At 40.1% G+C, this 15,959-nt stretch overlaps 1 protein-coding gene across 1 annotated transcript in view; it reads left to right on the top strand.

Annotated features, from left to right (window-relative positions):
* The first annotated feature begins 511 nt into the window (after nt 1–511).
* eif3eb (eukaryotic translation initiation factor 3, subunit E, b) overlaps nt 512–15,959 on the top strand; it is a 30,909-nt gene continuing 15,461 nt past the window's right edge. Inside the window, 11 exon segments of the mRNA XM_034160339.1 lie at nt 512–616; nt 989–1,049; nt 1,052–1,069; nt 1,072–1,104; nt 8,890–9,007; nt 9,140–9,182; nt 12,481–12,585; nt 12,675–12,800; nt 14,119–14,243; nt 14,648–14,774; nt 15,070–15,171. Coding sequence (XP_034016230.1) covers nt 527–616; nt 989–1,049; nt 1,052–1,069; nt 1,072–1,104; nt 8,890–9,007; nt 9,140–9,182; nt 12,481–12,585; nt 12,675–12,800; nt 14,119–14,243; nt 14,648–14,774; nt 15,070–15,171 — 948 coding nt within the window. The 5' untranslated portion in view covers nt 512–526.

Below are 15,959 nucleotides of genomic sequence, written 5' to 3'. Positions count from 1 at the left end.
TCTTGCTCGGGGTCTCCCTCCCCAGATGGATGTGTTCATTTAATTACACACAGACAGAATTTGGGAGTTTCATTAGCTGTCAGTTATAATCATCAAAATTAAAAGAAATAAACACTTGAAATATACAGTCTGTGTGTAAATGAATGAATATAATATACAAGTTTCACCCTTTTGAATGGAAATTACTCAAATAAATCAACTTTTTTCATGTATTCCAATTATATGGCAAGCACCTGTATGTAACATGCAAGATTAATGTTTTTTTAACAATGTGAATATTCAGAAATTCATGGATTTACTTTTAAAAAGCCTCAGTGGATAACTGTTTAAAATGATCTTTGAACTATTATTAAAAAAAGTATGTGACATCACCAAAAAGAAATGTTATCAACCTTCTTCATAAGGTTTGCCACACTGTTGCTATTTTGAAAATATTGAAAGAACTTATTGACATCAAGCGCATAAAACATCAATCTAATGTTTTGTGCGCTTGATTTGTCAATAAAGTTCTTTCAATCCTGGAAAGATGGCGAAGTACGACCTGACGATGAGGATAGCACATTTTCTGGACCGGCATTTAGTTTTTCCTCTGTTGGAGTTTCTTTCTGTTAAAGAGGTAAAGTGGGTTTATTGTATCGAGTGATCTAAAATATGTAAGTCCGTTTGTTCGGGGACTTTAAAAGGAGAAAGATGATTGAACGATTATTACCGCCTCTGGTAGCTTAGCCAGCTAGCTAGCAGCCACGTTAAGTAACGTTAGCTTATCGCAGCAGTTAAATACTTGATCATTTCTTTCGTTCTGCACTGACTTTAGGGTAACTGTGAAACAAACTACTTTTTTGTTGCGGTTTTTGTAACCTGTTTTGGTCTCACATTTTGTTCTGTTGAGTTAATGTCAACATTATTTTATGTATTTTGAATTCTGAGCTGGAATTAGTGTTTCACTGTGTGGTGTGTGTGTGTGTGTGTGTGTTGTGTTTTGGGACAGATCTACAATGAAAAAGAACTTCTTCAGGGAAAGCTGGATCTCCTCAGTGACACGAACATGGTGGATTCGCCATGGACGTGTACAAAATCTGTACCCGGACAAGGAAATCCCACACTGTAAGAAAATTCATTCGCTTATTTACGTGTCAAATGGTTTGTGTTCCTGACGTGTCACATCTGAATACAATGGTGGTGAGATCACAAATGGTAATATAGAATAGTGTCTGCTATGAACTAGCTGATTCTTTTCAATAGCTGTTTTGTATGAAGAAAGGAATTTGATTCTAAGGGTAGGGTTTGGGTATCTAGAACCGGGTTCTTTTCGGGTATCATTAAGAAATTTTCTATCCACCGATATCAATAGCCTTTTTACTTAATGATTCGCTTATTGGTCCTTCAGAGCAGATGTTGTTTTTGAGTGTGTTTGTTGGGAAAATTATCATTTCTCTATGTTGATTACAGATCCTGCAGCAGGTCTGCAATCAACCGTTCCTGCAGCGCGGCTTTGCTTTGAACCTTGAACCAAGGAAGCAGTGCTTCAATCTGCTGCTTCGTTGATTCTTTGATTCGCTGCTCTTCAGATCTGGCAACTCTGCTTCTTATCCCCTGTCAAAGCCATTAAAATATGTCAATCGTGAGTCACTTTTGTGTGAATTAAAGTGACTAACTGGGACTCCTGTCTTGTTGCGAAAAAGAAACGAGAATTGTCCTCTGTTCCATTGCTTCAAACGCTGTGCCGCGCTCTACTGAGTCTAGAGTCCGGTCGGAATTAATAACTTCAAAGCGAATTGCCCTTTAAATCAAATGATACCCCTTTCCAAACGTAATACAAACAATAAACTGCAGTCGATCAAAATGGTTTTTCCTCGCAAAATGAGATGTCCTGCGCTAACGTGCAGCAGCCCAAGACTGTATGGCTGCAGACCTGCAGACTTCAGCAGCCAGCTGAGTTCAGCTCAGATGTATGGAGAGACAATCATGCCATTAATGTCTGAAAGGAAATGCTTTTGACAAAACTGCAGATTTTGTTTCTATTTATGTCCAGAGATCAAGGATCCAGCGACCAATTTCATATTTATTTACTTTAAGACTCAATAAAATGTTGTTGACATAGAAAACCTATAAAGGCTACTTGTAGTACACAGGGTATCGATAAGGAATCGTCTTGATAAGCGGAATCGATAATGGTATCGATAAAATCTTATCAATACCCATCCCTATCCAAGGGAGTCTTTTGTCTTATCAGTGTGCTTAATGTCACTGTCCACCTAAAGCCAATCTACTCCCCTTACGTGGGCACAAGCAGCTGCTCTGAAAGCATCTGAGCAAGCAGGACTGACCAATTTTGTGTTTTATTTTTATTTTATTTTATTTTATTTATTTTTTTTGTGGGAGGGTGGACAGTGGCTATCTGTGCATAGCCATATTTGTGTGGGGAAATTTTTTCGTACATTGCATCTCTTGGCAATATGGGTCACTTGATAATGAGGCTATATGGAAGAAGAAGAGCCTTTATTGTCGTGTGTGTGTGTGTGTGTGTGTTGTGTGTGTGTGTGTGTGTGTGTGTGTGTGTGTGTGTGTCTCACACACATACAATGAAATTTGTCCTCTGCAGGAGCAGTGGGCAGCCACAGTACGGCACCCAGGGACCAGCTCCAGATGTAGAGACTCTGCCTTTCAGGGGCAGAGAAAGGAGAAGACCCTAAATAAGCATGTTTTTATTGTGGGAGGAAACCGGAGTGCCTGGAGGAAACCCACGCAGACATGGGGAGAACATGCAAACTGCACACATAAAGGGCAGAAAGCAATCACACGAACTTGCTGTGAGGCTCCAGTGCAAACCACTGTGCTGCCACCATACTTGTATATTTGCTGTTTATACATAGAGTTAACCACAGCCACTAATCCTACCCATAACACGGCTGCGCTACGTATGAATAGAATTTGGAATGATTAATACAGCTACGTGCGAATAGCCACTTTGTCCCCCCAATCCATCCAAAGAGTTGCTTCACTGAAGCAGAGTGTGGTTTGTAAGTCTACAGAGGCAAAAAAAAAAAATCCCCCTCTGTACAGGCTGAGTAGCTTTAATCTTTGATGGATCCCACAAATGTGTAAACAGCCTCTTCCCTGTGTGCCTGCATGCACATGGAAGTAGCTCAGCTTTGCCCTCTGTCAAACAGGAAAAAAAGGAGGGGAAAAAAAGTGAAAAATGAGCCCATTCTTTTGGGTCAAAGAAGTAAGTGGATGAACGAGGTGTGGGTCTTTTCAAGGAGCCAGAAGTCCCAACACTATATGAAGTACTTACCTTACCTTTCCGGGGTGAGCATCTACCTGTGGATGCCATTTTTACATCTAAGTGCCGGTGTCTCCGACTGAACGGTCTGCCCTGCCTTCGCTGCACGTCATTTGGGAGCGTCAGCTGCAGTTCACCGATTATCACCTCGTTTCTGCTTCAAACTGCACTCCAGTCATCATCTATCTCAGCGACAGATATCTGAAGCTGTTGTACAACAGTCATTTCCACATAAATTCAGCATTATTTCATAATAAAAGACGGAGGACCAGTCAGAGTGCCACAGCAGCACGTCTGAGTCTGATGTACTGCTGCTGCATCTACGTCATTTTGTCACTTCAGTAGCGACTAGTGGTGGGCACAGCTAACCAAAAAGTCAGCTTCGATGGCCATTAATCAGATCATTGAAAAGTTATCTTTTATGACAATAAACCGATAAACTGCAAAAAAATAATCTTTATTACAGATATCCCATAACTTTTAGTATCGATTCGGACGTCGTCACATCAGATTACACTGTTGGCTTCTGATAAACCAGTTTCACTTTAAGCACCACAGGGGCTGCTGAGTAAATTCAAGGATCACAAACACACAAAAATGCCCAAAAAATGAATGAATTAAAAAACCCCAAACACTGTCATCATCTTTCAGAAGCCGTAAAACACAATATAAGTCACAGTATCTCAGTATTAGATACACCATCATTTACGAACTAAAAAGCTGCTGCTTTTTTCACACGCTTTTAACCCCAATCATGTTTTGCGCTTAATGATGACGTCAGCAAGCAACAGCCAGTCTTCCATAAATAAACACACAACAGACAGACTAAAATGTTTGATTTTAGGTTTTACAAACGTTTTTGACCATTAAACTTTGCTCACTTTACCAGCAAAAAAAATGTTATCAGAACTAAATTTATTGGAAGATAATTGGTCCGATGGTGGTTTTAAAACTTATCTGAAATGCTAATCCGCTAGCAAAAACATTAGCTTTGATAATTATCATCATGTGATCATCTATCATCTGATGGTTAATAATCACATTATTCCTTTTGATTGCTTTGGGTGAATAGAGTCAGTCTCAGATGTGCTGCTGTGGTCTGAAATGATGCATGCGCAGTGAAGGCAGGGCGGACCAATTTTTAGCAGGGAATGTTTGGTCGGTGACACCGGTGTTCAGAGCTTGCTTTCTCATTGATAACTTGTTCTTCTTACTGTCATCACCATGGTGACCCGTGCGTGATTAAAAGGTCTGACTAAACACAGGACTCTGGCAGGCTTCGGTGCATTTGGGTGAAAGTTATAAGAAGCCATTCAAAACTACTGTAAATTCACCTCTCATTCTGTCTACGCATGCTCTGATTGGCCGATTTGTGGTCTGATATGGGAAAATATCAGACCGTTACCATCAGTCCGGATCATGTGTCAGATTCGTTACGAACCAGAAAGCTAAAAACACGATTAGAAAAACCAACTCGGACATGAACGTACTCCATAAATATCTAAACGGCATTGAAAAAACAGATCGAAAGCTTACATCTAACGACCAAAGCATCTGTTCTTTATGGAGATAAAGAACAGATCTGACTACAAGCCCAACACTGTCAGCAGCTTTCATATTCGTGTGATATCGTAAGTTTGCATGTTTATACAGTATATAATAGCCACATAATAAAGGAATTCTTAGCCTCTCTTGCTCTGTTAATAATCTTTTTTATTTGTCGCACATATCATCTTGCAAAGTGTGATTGACTGCATTTCAATCAAGCAGATGCTCAAAGTGCTTTACAATGATTCCTCACAAGTACTTCCCTAGGCAAGGTCAGTGCCCGTTTTACAGCGGGTCAGACTGAGACGATGCAGATGATGTGTCTTGTCCAAGGACACAGACGGGTCACATGAGCAGGATTCAAATTACAGTTTTTGACTCTACTTATTGTGAGGCCAGCTCCTTATCCATCTGCTGTACAACCGACAGTGTGGTAAATCCAGAACTGGACATGCTAAGAATGTACTTTTAACATTCTGTGTTTACCCCACAGTTTTCACCCATATGCAGTACCCTAAAATACATTCTAACTATGGGTACATGATCCGTACCTCTCACCAGAGCAGTTAGAATCAATCTTTTTTCAACCCTGGATGCTCTGAACACATGACTCATTTGACACTGCTGCAATGGTGTCACATGGTTTTTATTCATTAGTTACTTTATGGCACAGTTATTACTCTAAAAAACAAGTCACCATGATGAGAAATCTGTATTTGACACTATTAGGTATGTAACTTTTGCAGTTAGTCTACAGAGCACATGCATAAATGGGGTGGCAGTCTGTATGGATCCCAGATTTACTATGAGTCTTTACACCACTAGTGCTTGCTCTTTATGGTTGGTAAGGTCTAGCACTTACTTGTGTGTAGTACCTTGAGGTTATGGGCCTGTCACATCTTGACAATTTAGCCAGCGTATGCCAACTTAGAAAAAAATTTGGTGAATACGTTGGCTATGTCAAATAAGTTATGCAGCTGTCACACCATGACAATTTAGCCAGCATATGCTGACAGGCCCTGTTTCCACCGAGCGGGTCCAGGTCGGAACGGTCAAGTCTGGCTTGGTTTGTGTTTCCACCACCAGCAGTACCCTTTTGTTTAGTAGGTGGATCTTGTAGATGTTGACATGCATGTCATCAAGCACGTGCACGCTGTCGTGTGGCTGCCCCTCCAGATGGAGGCCAGAGTAATTTACCTTTTTTTAAATTTAATTAAATTTAATTTTTGTCTTTGTGGATCATGGGATTTATCTTAATCACATTCAGAATGCTGAAGAATCGACTGATGTCTGTGATAAATGCTGATGTCAATAAATGAGGCGCTGTGATTCTTTCAATTTTTAAAATAAGTAAATTTTCGTGTTGTCTGTGTTCTCTGGTTCAGGCTGAGGAGCATACCTGGAGCGGACAAACACAGGGGGACTCCTTTAAAAACGCTGTTTCTTCAGCCATGACAAGGAACTAAAGTATTTTCAGATGTCGTTTACTAAAATCAGGATGCTTTATGTAAGTTTTTGTCAGGCTGTGATGATGAATCCAAGTGGTGTGGACAGGAAAGATTAAGACTTTATATTTTGTGTGTGTGTGTGTGTGTGTGTGTGAGAGAGAGAGAGAGAGAATAGTTTTAATATTTGAAACCGTATAAACTGTTCACATGAGTGCAGCTTTCAGTTGTTGAGTCAGTCAGAGCAGAGCAGCAGGTTAGGGCCTCTCTTTTGTAAACGGACCATAATTTTGGGACCCCAGCTGAAGGGTGCCGAAAAAATAGTACGGGTTGGTTATTTTGGTACCTGTTGTGGAAATGCACAATACGCTATTATACAGTAGCTGACACATTCTGTGATCATCAGGAACACCTCAGATACGTCTACATATGTCAGTATACATTTGAGATGAGTTACACGTAGGTTCAAAGCAAGTTACTCATACGTTTTGGGTACACTAGACATTATTTTGACATGTTGTGACTTATGAGTAACGTGTCAACAGTAGGGTACCTTACCTACAACCTATGGCCCACATATGCAGAATGTATGAGCCAGACTTATATATTGACATATTTGTAATACTTTGGTGTACGCGTGCCGAATCGTCAAGGGACTTAACACCATGGGACCACGTGAAGTTGTGTATGAAGAAAAATCTTTCTGACCTGCTTCCTACAAGGGCTTTTTGTTTTGTTTTTTGTTTTGTTTTGTTTTTTGGCTTGCATATTTGCCACTTACTGTGTAAACAGATCTGTTGGGCTCTTCAGTGCATATGTTGACCAGTTTGTCAGTGTAGGTATTTCATCACGCAAGATTTCCTCCAGTTGTTATCTGTAAAATGTGGTTACCACAGGATGCTGTTTGCATCATCCTCATGTTGGAGTCCTGGCCTTGAAGAGTTTTGCTGTATTTCTCTTTCTTGGCTCTGTCATATGTTCTCTAAAGTTAAAGGCAAGAAAATGCCCCAAAAATTAATGTAATTGTCTTTCAAATAAATTTTGAAGAATAAACTCTGTTTTAATTATTCAAGCAGTTGAATGAGTTCTAAGCCATTGGAGTATGATTGTATTCTTCTTTATTCAGGTGTCCTTGTCACTGATGTAACCACATAATGCTAATAATTCAGAATATCTTGGTTCTGGCTACTAGTGCAGCATATAAATGGATGCTGAGAGAGGAGGGTTACAGAGCAGGGTTCCCGAGCAGGGTTCCCAGCATAATGGGATGGGAAAAAAATCACCTTAAAAAGCCGGGGGTTCGGAGGCTGCTTCCTCACGCATGCATGCGCGTCCACACATGCGAGAGCACGCACACACACACACAAAAGAAATTGGCAGGAAGTTGGAATGAAAAGCTGGATTAATTTCTGATGTGATTTGTTTGTTTTTTTTTTTTTGTTTGTTTTTTTCGCTGCATTGAGCATGTACACAGTCTTTTCTTGGTAGTACAAGCGCCGACCCGGTTGCGTGTGTGTGTGCGCACATGGGACGACGACACGATGATTTGATTGAGCTAACTGACACTGCTAATTCTTGTAACACACACACACAAAATCCATTCCGCTGTAAGCTGTCTAGATGCATGAAGAGCTGTTCACATGAAAAGCTGGCGTGATTTTTGGCTGGACTGAGGAACTACACAGTCTTTTTTTTTTTTTTGGTTTGTTGTTTTGTTTTTTTATGGAAGTCTGAAGTCAGTGCACAGCATCACTGGACTACATGTCACAATTTGAACTTTAGCAGCAGTGGAACACCAAAATGTAAGTCCCTTTTCTGTTGTCTATATTTTAATAAAATGTCAAATGACAAGGATCAATTTTAGCTGTTATATAAAACAAATAATGAATGTTTTTACATTCTTTCAATGGAATGAATATTTAATTCGGTGAAAGCTGGAAGCCTCGTTGAATGGTATGTTCCAGCTTTCACCGAATTAAATACTCGTACCATTGATCTCATAAACATTCATTATTTGTATAATAAAGGGCCTTCTTTGTCAGTCTATATATACCAAAACCTGAAATCCAGATGGAAGAAGGGAGCAGCTCTGTGCTTCAAAATGTGAGGAAAGTATCTCGAAAAACTCCACCAACAGGTCAAAGCTGCGGAGGAGACCTTCATCTGGTTAAATGTCCTGAGGGTCCAGCTCACCTGCCATCTCTGCGAAGTCACACCTACTGCTAAACTTCTAAATAAAACAAAGGCTCTTTAAACGGCAACTATTTTATGCTATTTATACCTTTTTTGAATCTCTGTGTTCAGACAAATAATGATGGTATAGTTTTAATATGATTGGAGCATCTTTTAATTTTGACCCCTGTGTAATTCTTCACTTGACCTGGCCTATTGAAAATTTAAGTGGACGCCCTGCCTTTTCAAAAGGGGCATGTCTAAGGTATATTTGTGTCAAATGTGGTGCTTGCATCACCAAGGATTTTTTTTTTTCTTAAGCGCTGCACTAAGACGCATAATGTACGTTATTCTGAAAATGCTTTGAACTTGAGTCTGGTGTAGCGCTCACGTTCCAGGAGCATTCCTTAGTCAATGACACTTTGAAATGTCTTGTTTCAGCTTTGAGGGAGAAGAGAAGCACTGTGGTGGCACAACTGAAGCAGCTCCAATCTGAGACGGAGCCAATAGTGAAAATGTTTGAAGACCCGGAGACCACGCGGCAAATGCAGTCCACAAGGTCACAGTTACATCTTTCTCACATGCTGTGCTCTTTCTGGATTTTGTTGATGGAAGTATCATTGACTTATGAGAAAATGTCTAGACTGTTAAAGGCTTGTGGTTACTTTAAATCAATATTTTTGTCCATTAGGGATGGGAGGATGCTGTTCGACTATCTGTCCGAGAAGCACAACGTAAGTTTTGCTGTTGTTCCAGTTATAGAACAAAAAAAAAGCACAGTCTCCACTGCTTTTAATCTTATAAGGTTAGCTAAATGACATGTGGCACATCAAAAACCGTGGCTGTGCGATGTTCCACTGTCAGTGTACAGTGCGCTTGATGTCAAACTCTGTGCAGTCAAAGTTGAACCCAATTCAACTTTCACCGCTGCGCTCTGATGTATCTTCATGCATCCAAAAGAAACAAGACATCAGCTCAAAACATGCAGAAACATGTCGGAGGAATATCAGAACTGCTAATTTATACACAGCAGTTTCCTCAAGAAAATCCTTCCAATTTCTTTCTTTTTTTTATAAAATAGGTAGCTGACATTTTTCAACGGTGGTTATAAATGAAAAAAAAATTCTATAATGATTTCATTCATATTTAGCATAAGCGTGTACTTGGGCGATCACCCGACACTTTGTATTACTGGTTTGTGGGGGCTGGAAGGATATGTCATCTCCTGATGGCTCTTGTTAAATTTAACTTTAATTTAGAAATTAAAGTTAAATTTAGATTTAACTTATAATGTTTTAATCACTACAGAGTAATTACTAAAATATGTATTTGACTATTCTAGTGATTGTGAATGCTTTGAAATTATGCACAATAGGGGCAGGGCTTCTTCTACCTGGGCAAGTGTCTTACTGAACTTTGACTTCATGGGCATGTTTAATGATTCTTTCATTTGATGTTAAAATACAGGATTTTCCAAAAAAGTGCCACAAAAATAATGCCATAGAAAGTCTACACTTTTGAATACTGGTATCTCTTACGTTATCTTGAAGCATATCTCAGGGAATTTGATCTCTGGTGTTCATTTCTAATGTCACCTCAGTTTGTAAGTTTTGACACTCACAAGATGTGCTCAATATGTGCACCGTTCCGCTGGTTTGGCCAGTTCTCCTTTTAATACTGTGAACAGTTCTGTCAGTTTGAAACATCTTTACAATCCTTCATATCGTCTTTCAGTTTGGAGCTTTTTTAACTGCAAAATGACATTGATGATGTCATTGGGTTTGCACAATCGATTTTGTAGAATTCCACCAATTTCCCTTTTTGCTTAATTGTAAGCGGTATCCTCATCGGATCAGTCTCAGCTACCATCAAAAGAAATTCCTCACATATAACTTGATGTCTGGAAAAAAAAAATACAGACTTCAGATTAGCCGTTGCAGAAATAGTCATGATTTTGTGGCACGTTTTGGGGGGGGGGGGGGGGGGGGGCACTGTATAAAAGGAAACAACTCTTCAAGTAACAACTATAATGCAATGCTAAAATACCCTTGGCCATAGGAGCATTAAAAATAGGAAACTGTGACTTCTTGACCTCTTAAAATAGGTCAAGGTTAGCCATCTTTCAACGTGTCCAAGGTCTGTGTTCCAAGAATGTTCCCAGTGAATTTGAAGACCCTGACAGTAATAGGACTGGACTTACGCTGAGCACAGACGGACGGGCACAATGCCTTCGCAATTCCCAATGGCCATATTTTGGTGTCGGGTAAAAAGTAGTTGCTCTTTAAAGAGAGTTTGTTTTATTTTGAAGAGCAGCAGCTGGTGTGAGTTTGTAGAGACGACAGGTGAGCTGGATTCTCAGGACATTTTACCAAATGAAGGTCTCCTCTGCACCTTCAACCTCTTGGCGGAGTTTTTGGAGCCACTTTCCTCACATTTTGAAGAGCAGAGATGTTCTCTTCTTTGGTCAGGACTGAAGGTTTTGGTGTTCAGCTCCATCACATGGACATTTTAAAGTGCATCTTGATTTGCAAGATTGACTCCAATCTCTTAAACAGCATTCCAAAGGCATTCCCAAGCACTGTCCTGGTCTGTGATAGGCAGTGATTTATGGTCCCATCTTGCCTCAAAACATTCCTCCTTGTTGTATGATGAGACAAGAATTATAAGGGAAAAAAAGAGTAATGCCTACGATCAATTTTAAAGTTTCCAATCCACCTAACCTGCATGTATTCTGATGTGGGAGGAAGCCGGAGCACCTGGAGGGAACCCACACAGACACGGGGAGAACATGCAAAGTCCACACAGAAAGACCACAGGTGTGAATCAATCCCATGACCTTCTTGCTGTGAGGCAACAGTGCTAACCACTAAGCCACTGTGCTGCCCCAGAGCAGTAACAATTTAAAAACAACAAAAAACTACTGCATAGGTTTATTTGGGAAAAATAGATGGAAGACTTCACAAACATAAGGCATTCAGTGAGCTCAGCTGAGTGATTGAACCAGCATATACACAAGCCTGCTACTAATAGCTAAGCTTGCATTAGCCAAAAGTGTTCAGAAGTGCATGAATGTCAACTTTTGTTTTCAGATTGCCACACTCATGCACTTTAGACAAATTTGCAGAAGCTCCGTTGCTCAAACTGGGTCTGTTTAGCTCCAAAAGGTGAAGATTGTCAGGTTCCTGCTTCGGCTCCGCCAGGCCTCGCTGACGGGTGGTCTCTAAAGGAAGCTCCTCCCAGCAGGGTGATCTTTGTCACTCTTTTTGGTGATTACTCACAAGCTGAGTGCTTCACTTTTTGTTCATTTATTTATTTTTCAGAACCGAACACAAGTTTTGACAACGTGGCTTTCAGACTTGTTGAGCCTCAGGAAAGCCAGATAGTGTCGTAGGAATCTCTGCACCCTATGTGCAGTCTGTGCATCCAGGTGCACGGTCACTGTTTGAGAGGGAGGGGGGATCGGGGACAGTGAGTGGAGGTGGAAACTGCTGTGCGCTGTGCGTGCAGTCTGACAGGCCCTTTAGCAGTCCAAATCCTGCTTGCAGGAACTTTGAATTGTTGCAAATTGTCTAATGGGAGGATTTGTTCCTTTTTGTTATTTGCTGTAACACTGAAAATTCAGCTTTTTCATCAAAATGTAAGATGCCGTTGTGGGAAATTAAACGATTATCTTTTTTGAACTCAAGTCTGTTTCTTTAGTTGTTAGCTATAATTTGTCTGAGGCTTAACCATCACAAAACTATTGAAGTAATCACTGAAATCAGTAATTGGATATGGCCCGGACTTAAGCCTTTATTAAAGATGAGTAGTTGTTAAAGAAACATATTTTTCCTATGTGCCAGCCTGAAAAAGAACACCAACACAGCACACTTCCCAGCTGATTCTTATTGGCTCTTTTGAGATTTAAAAAAAGTACGAGCAGTTTGAAAAGCTGAGACCTGCAGGTCTTTCCATCTTGTAAAACCTGCCTGTGAATAACTGGCTGCTGCAGCGCTCCTTAAGCTTTTCTGTGCGATGTGTCATATTTCTTAGTTTCGTCAAGAGTACCTGGACACGCTGTACAGATACGCCAAATTCCAGTATGAGTGTGGTAACTACTCAGGAGCTGCAGAGTACCTCTACTTCTTTCGCGTGCTGGTAAGAGTTAATATAAAATAAATAAGCTGCGATGTACCGTTTTTATTTTTAAAGCTTTGATCATTCTGAATGTTTCTGCCTCTATTCAGGTTCCCTCGACAGACAGGAATGCTTTGAGCTCTCTGTGGGGAAAACTGGCATCTGAGATCCTGATGCAGAACTGGGAGGCAGCCATGGAGGATCTGACTCGACTGAGGGAGACGATTGATAACAACGTGAGAATAATGCTGATGGAAGCAAAGTTTGAATGTTGTGCATATTAGATTATTTTTAACAAACATCATCAAAATTGAGTTTCTGATTTTAAATCTGGAAGTTGTAAGATGGAGGAACAGCACAAATGAACACTTTGTTGTTAAAAAACAAATGTGAGCAAGTAGGGGTGTAACGATACACAAAAATCACGGTTGGGTACGTACCTCGGTTTTGAGGTCATGGTTCGGTTCATTTTTGGTACAGTATGGGAACAAAATGCAAAACCTTAATTTGCTTGTTTAAACCAACAATTTATTGTAACATTATACAAACAGGAAAATAAAATAATTGCAAAGTGTTGCCTGGTAATGTTAAATAAAATGTTCTCAAATAAACAACAAATGTATGAAATATTATAAAAATAAATTTCTAGTAAACAGCTTTTAACAAAACCTTTCCACAGGTATGGTTCCAACATGAAGCCCTGTTCAATTTTATTCAACCTTCATATTTTTTGCCAGAAAAATTAACTTGTCCAAAACTGTCACACTCTATAATGAATTTTTTTAAAGAGAATATTAAAGAATCCCTTTACTTTTGTACATTTTATTTTATTTTCTATCTCTTTCTATTAACTGTTCATTTAATGTTTAAGATATCTTTTTTTAAATGAAGTCTTGTAAACAAAAACATTGTGGGAGAGGCAAACAAAAAACTGAATAAAACCCCCTTAAAAATATTTACAACCACAAATAAACTTGATTCTTGGTTTGTTTGTTTATTTTGCCATTAAAATTGGCCAGCACTTACTAAAATAAAATAACTTCTCAAGGCCAGGGCTTCTCAAAGTCTGGGCACTATTTAATCACAGCGCAGCAAACGAGGTCAGTAGGCTGAGCGAGTCCGAGTGAGGAGGATTGTAGATATCCCTCCGCTCAGCGCTTTACAGGCTGCTGCAGAGGAGGAGCGGGAGACCTGCTGCCACTCGGTGACAACAGAGACTTTCACTCAGTTGCCAAACATCAGAAAAGCCTCTGCTAATGCCAGGAAGTAGCTAGATTTGTTACTAGTCACTTTTGAGAATATAAGTCATCAAGAGGGTTTGGAAAGTCGGCAGATTTAGCGAGTAAGTCGCTAAGTTGGCAACACTGAATGTAAACAATGCAAACTCACCCGTGCACAGCCCTGTACCAAACCGAACGTCCCATACAGAAATGGTTCAATACAAATGCATGTATCGTTACACCCTTATGAGCAGGTAATCACTGTACAGTGAGGCTAATTAATTAAATTCTGAATAAACTCAGAGATTTCAAAGTGCGTCCCGTCTATTTTCAGTCGGTGAGTTCTCCCCTCCAGTCACTCCAGCAGAGGACTTGGCTCATCCACTGGTCCCTCTTTGTCTTCTTCAATCATCCCAAAGGCAGGGACAACATCATCGAGCTCTTCCTCTATCAGCCTCAGTGAGTCACTTGGATGCTGGACTTTCTATTTTTACTTGACACCTTTTTGACATATGGTGCTTTCATCTAGAGCATAAATTGAATTTATTGGCTTCTTCAAGGGCATGTCTGAAGGAGCCGCTGACTTTTCACTGATTAAATCCACAGCCTTCATGGGAAGATTTAAGAATTAAAATTATGTTTTGAGCATGAATTAATTTCACATGCATTTCCAACTGTTGCAGACGCAAGATGGCGTTTGTTTAAAATGACTGTCTCTTTGTGTATCCTGTATGTGGAAAATACCCTGTCTTTGTTTAGTTGGGGTTTTTTTTTTTCTTTTTTTTTTTTTAGTAGTAGTAGTAGGGGAACCAATGAAGTCCAGATCTGTTGTGACAGCAACTAAAGTGTGTTGTTTTTTTCAGGTACCTGAATGCAATCCAGACAATGTGCCCCCACATCCTGAGATACCTTACAACTGCAGTCATCACCAACAAGGACGTACGCAAGCGCAGGCAAGTGCTCAAGGACTTGGTGAAAGTCATTCAGCAGGTAAGGACAGTCACTGTGAGCTGAATAATAATCGTCCCGCGTTACCAGTCAGTGCCATAAAGTTTGCGTCTTGTTTTTCTGGCAATCTGATGTTATTAAATGGTGGCCTGGTTCCACAGCACAATGTGTGAACATAATTCTGATCAATAATGACTCGACCAAGCTAAGCTAAGCCTTTCTGGTCATCCTGTCAAATTAAAAAGCCCAAACTGTTTCTGCGTTCTGTTTTTTTTTTTTTTTTTTTTTCCCCAGGATTTAGTCATGCCTTCACTCATGGTAACTCTCACTCCTGCAGGAGTCGTACACATACAAAGATCCAATCACGGAGTTTGTGGAGTGTCTCTATGTGAACTTTGACTTTGACAGCGCCCAGAAGAAGCTGAGGGAGTGTGAGTCGGTAAGCGCAGCTCCTCACTCTGCTGCACTCTGTGACTGTGTATCTGTGACTAAGTGGACCCATTACAGTTGGCTGTCTTGGACTGAGGGGTTAGATGAAGCTTTGTTGCTTTGATCTCCTCAGTCACCAACATTTAACTTTGCAACTATTCGGCCTCAGCAAATCCACATGTGGCCTAGTTTGCTCACGCTTACTTTGGTTCAGTTTTAATTTCCAGTGTGGACCAGCTGTCAGATTTGGAGCTTGGTTGCCTTCTCTTTATAAACCCTTGAGTGCAGTTCTCCAGCTGCGCTCTGGGATCTTATTGCACGTACTTGTCAATTAACTTTACCCCTCTGGTATAAATGATGCTGTGTTTGCAGAAGCTTTGAGGTGTGAGCATAATGATGGAAGAATGAACATTGCTCATGGTGTCATTTTGCTGTTAATAATTCAGTTGGTTTCCAGTGGTCAGGGGAGCTTTTTGTGTTTTTTGGCTAATTACTCCTCTTGGGATCATTGTGTAATGAAACAAACTGGTGCAGAGAGTGCACTGTTGATGATGTTCGCTTGAGCATAATCACAGTGACGTAACACCTGTATTTATACTTCAGGAGTTTGTCTGTGACCTTTGCACTTGGCACAGGAACATGTTGTATAAACAATGGCCTGAATAGATTTTAGGATTTGATCCTTAAATATGCACTTCAATGAGGACACTTATATTGATAGATTTTTTTATTATTATTATTATTATTACTATTATTAATATACTCAACAAAAATATAAACGCAACACTTTTGGTTTTG

The sequence above is a fragment of the Thalassophryne amazonica genome, chromosome 20, assembly GCF_902500255.1.
Source record: "Thalassophryne amazonica chromosome 20, fThaAma1.1, whole genome shotgun sequence".
Classification (NCBI taxonomy): Eukaryota; Metazoa; Chordata; class Actinopteri; order Batrachoidiformes; family Batrachoididae; genus Thalassophryne; species Thalassophryne amazonica.
This window is presented reverse-complemented; position numbering and strand designations above follow the sequence as displayed.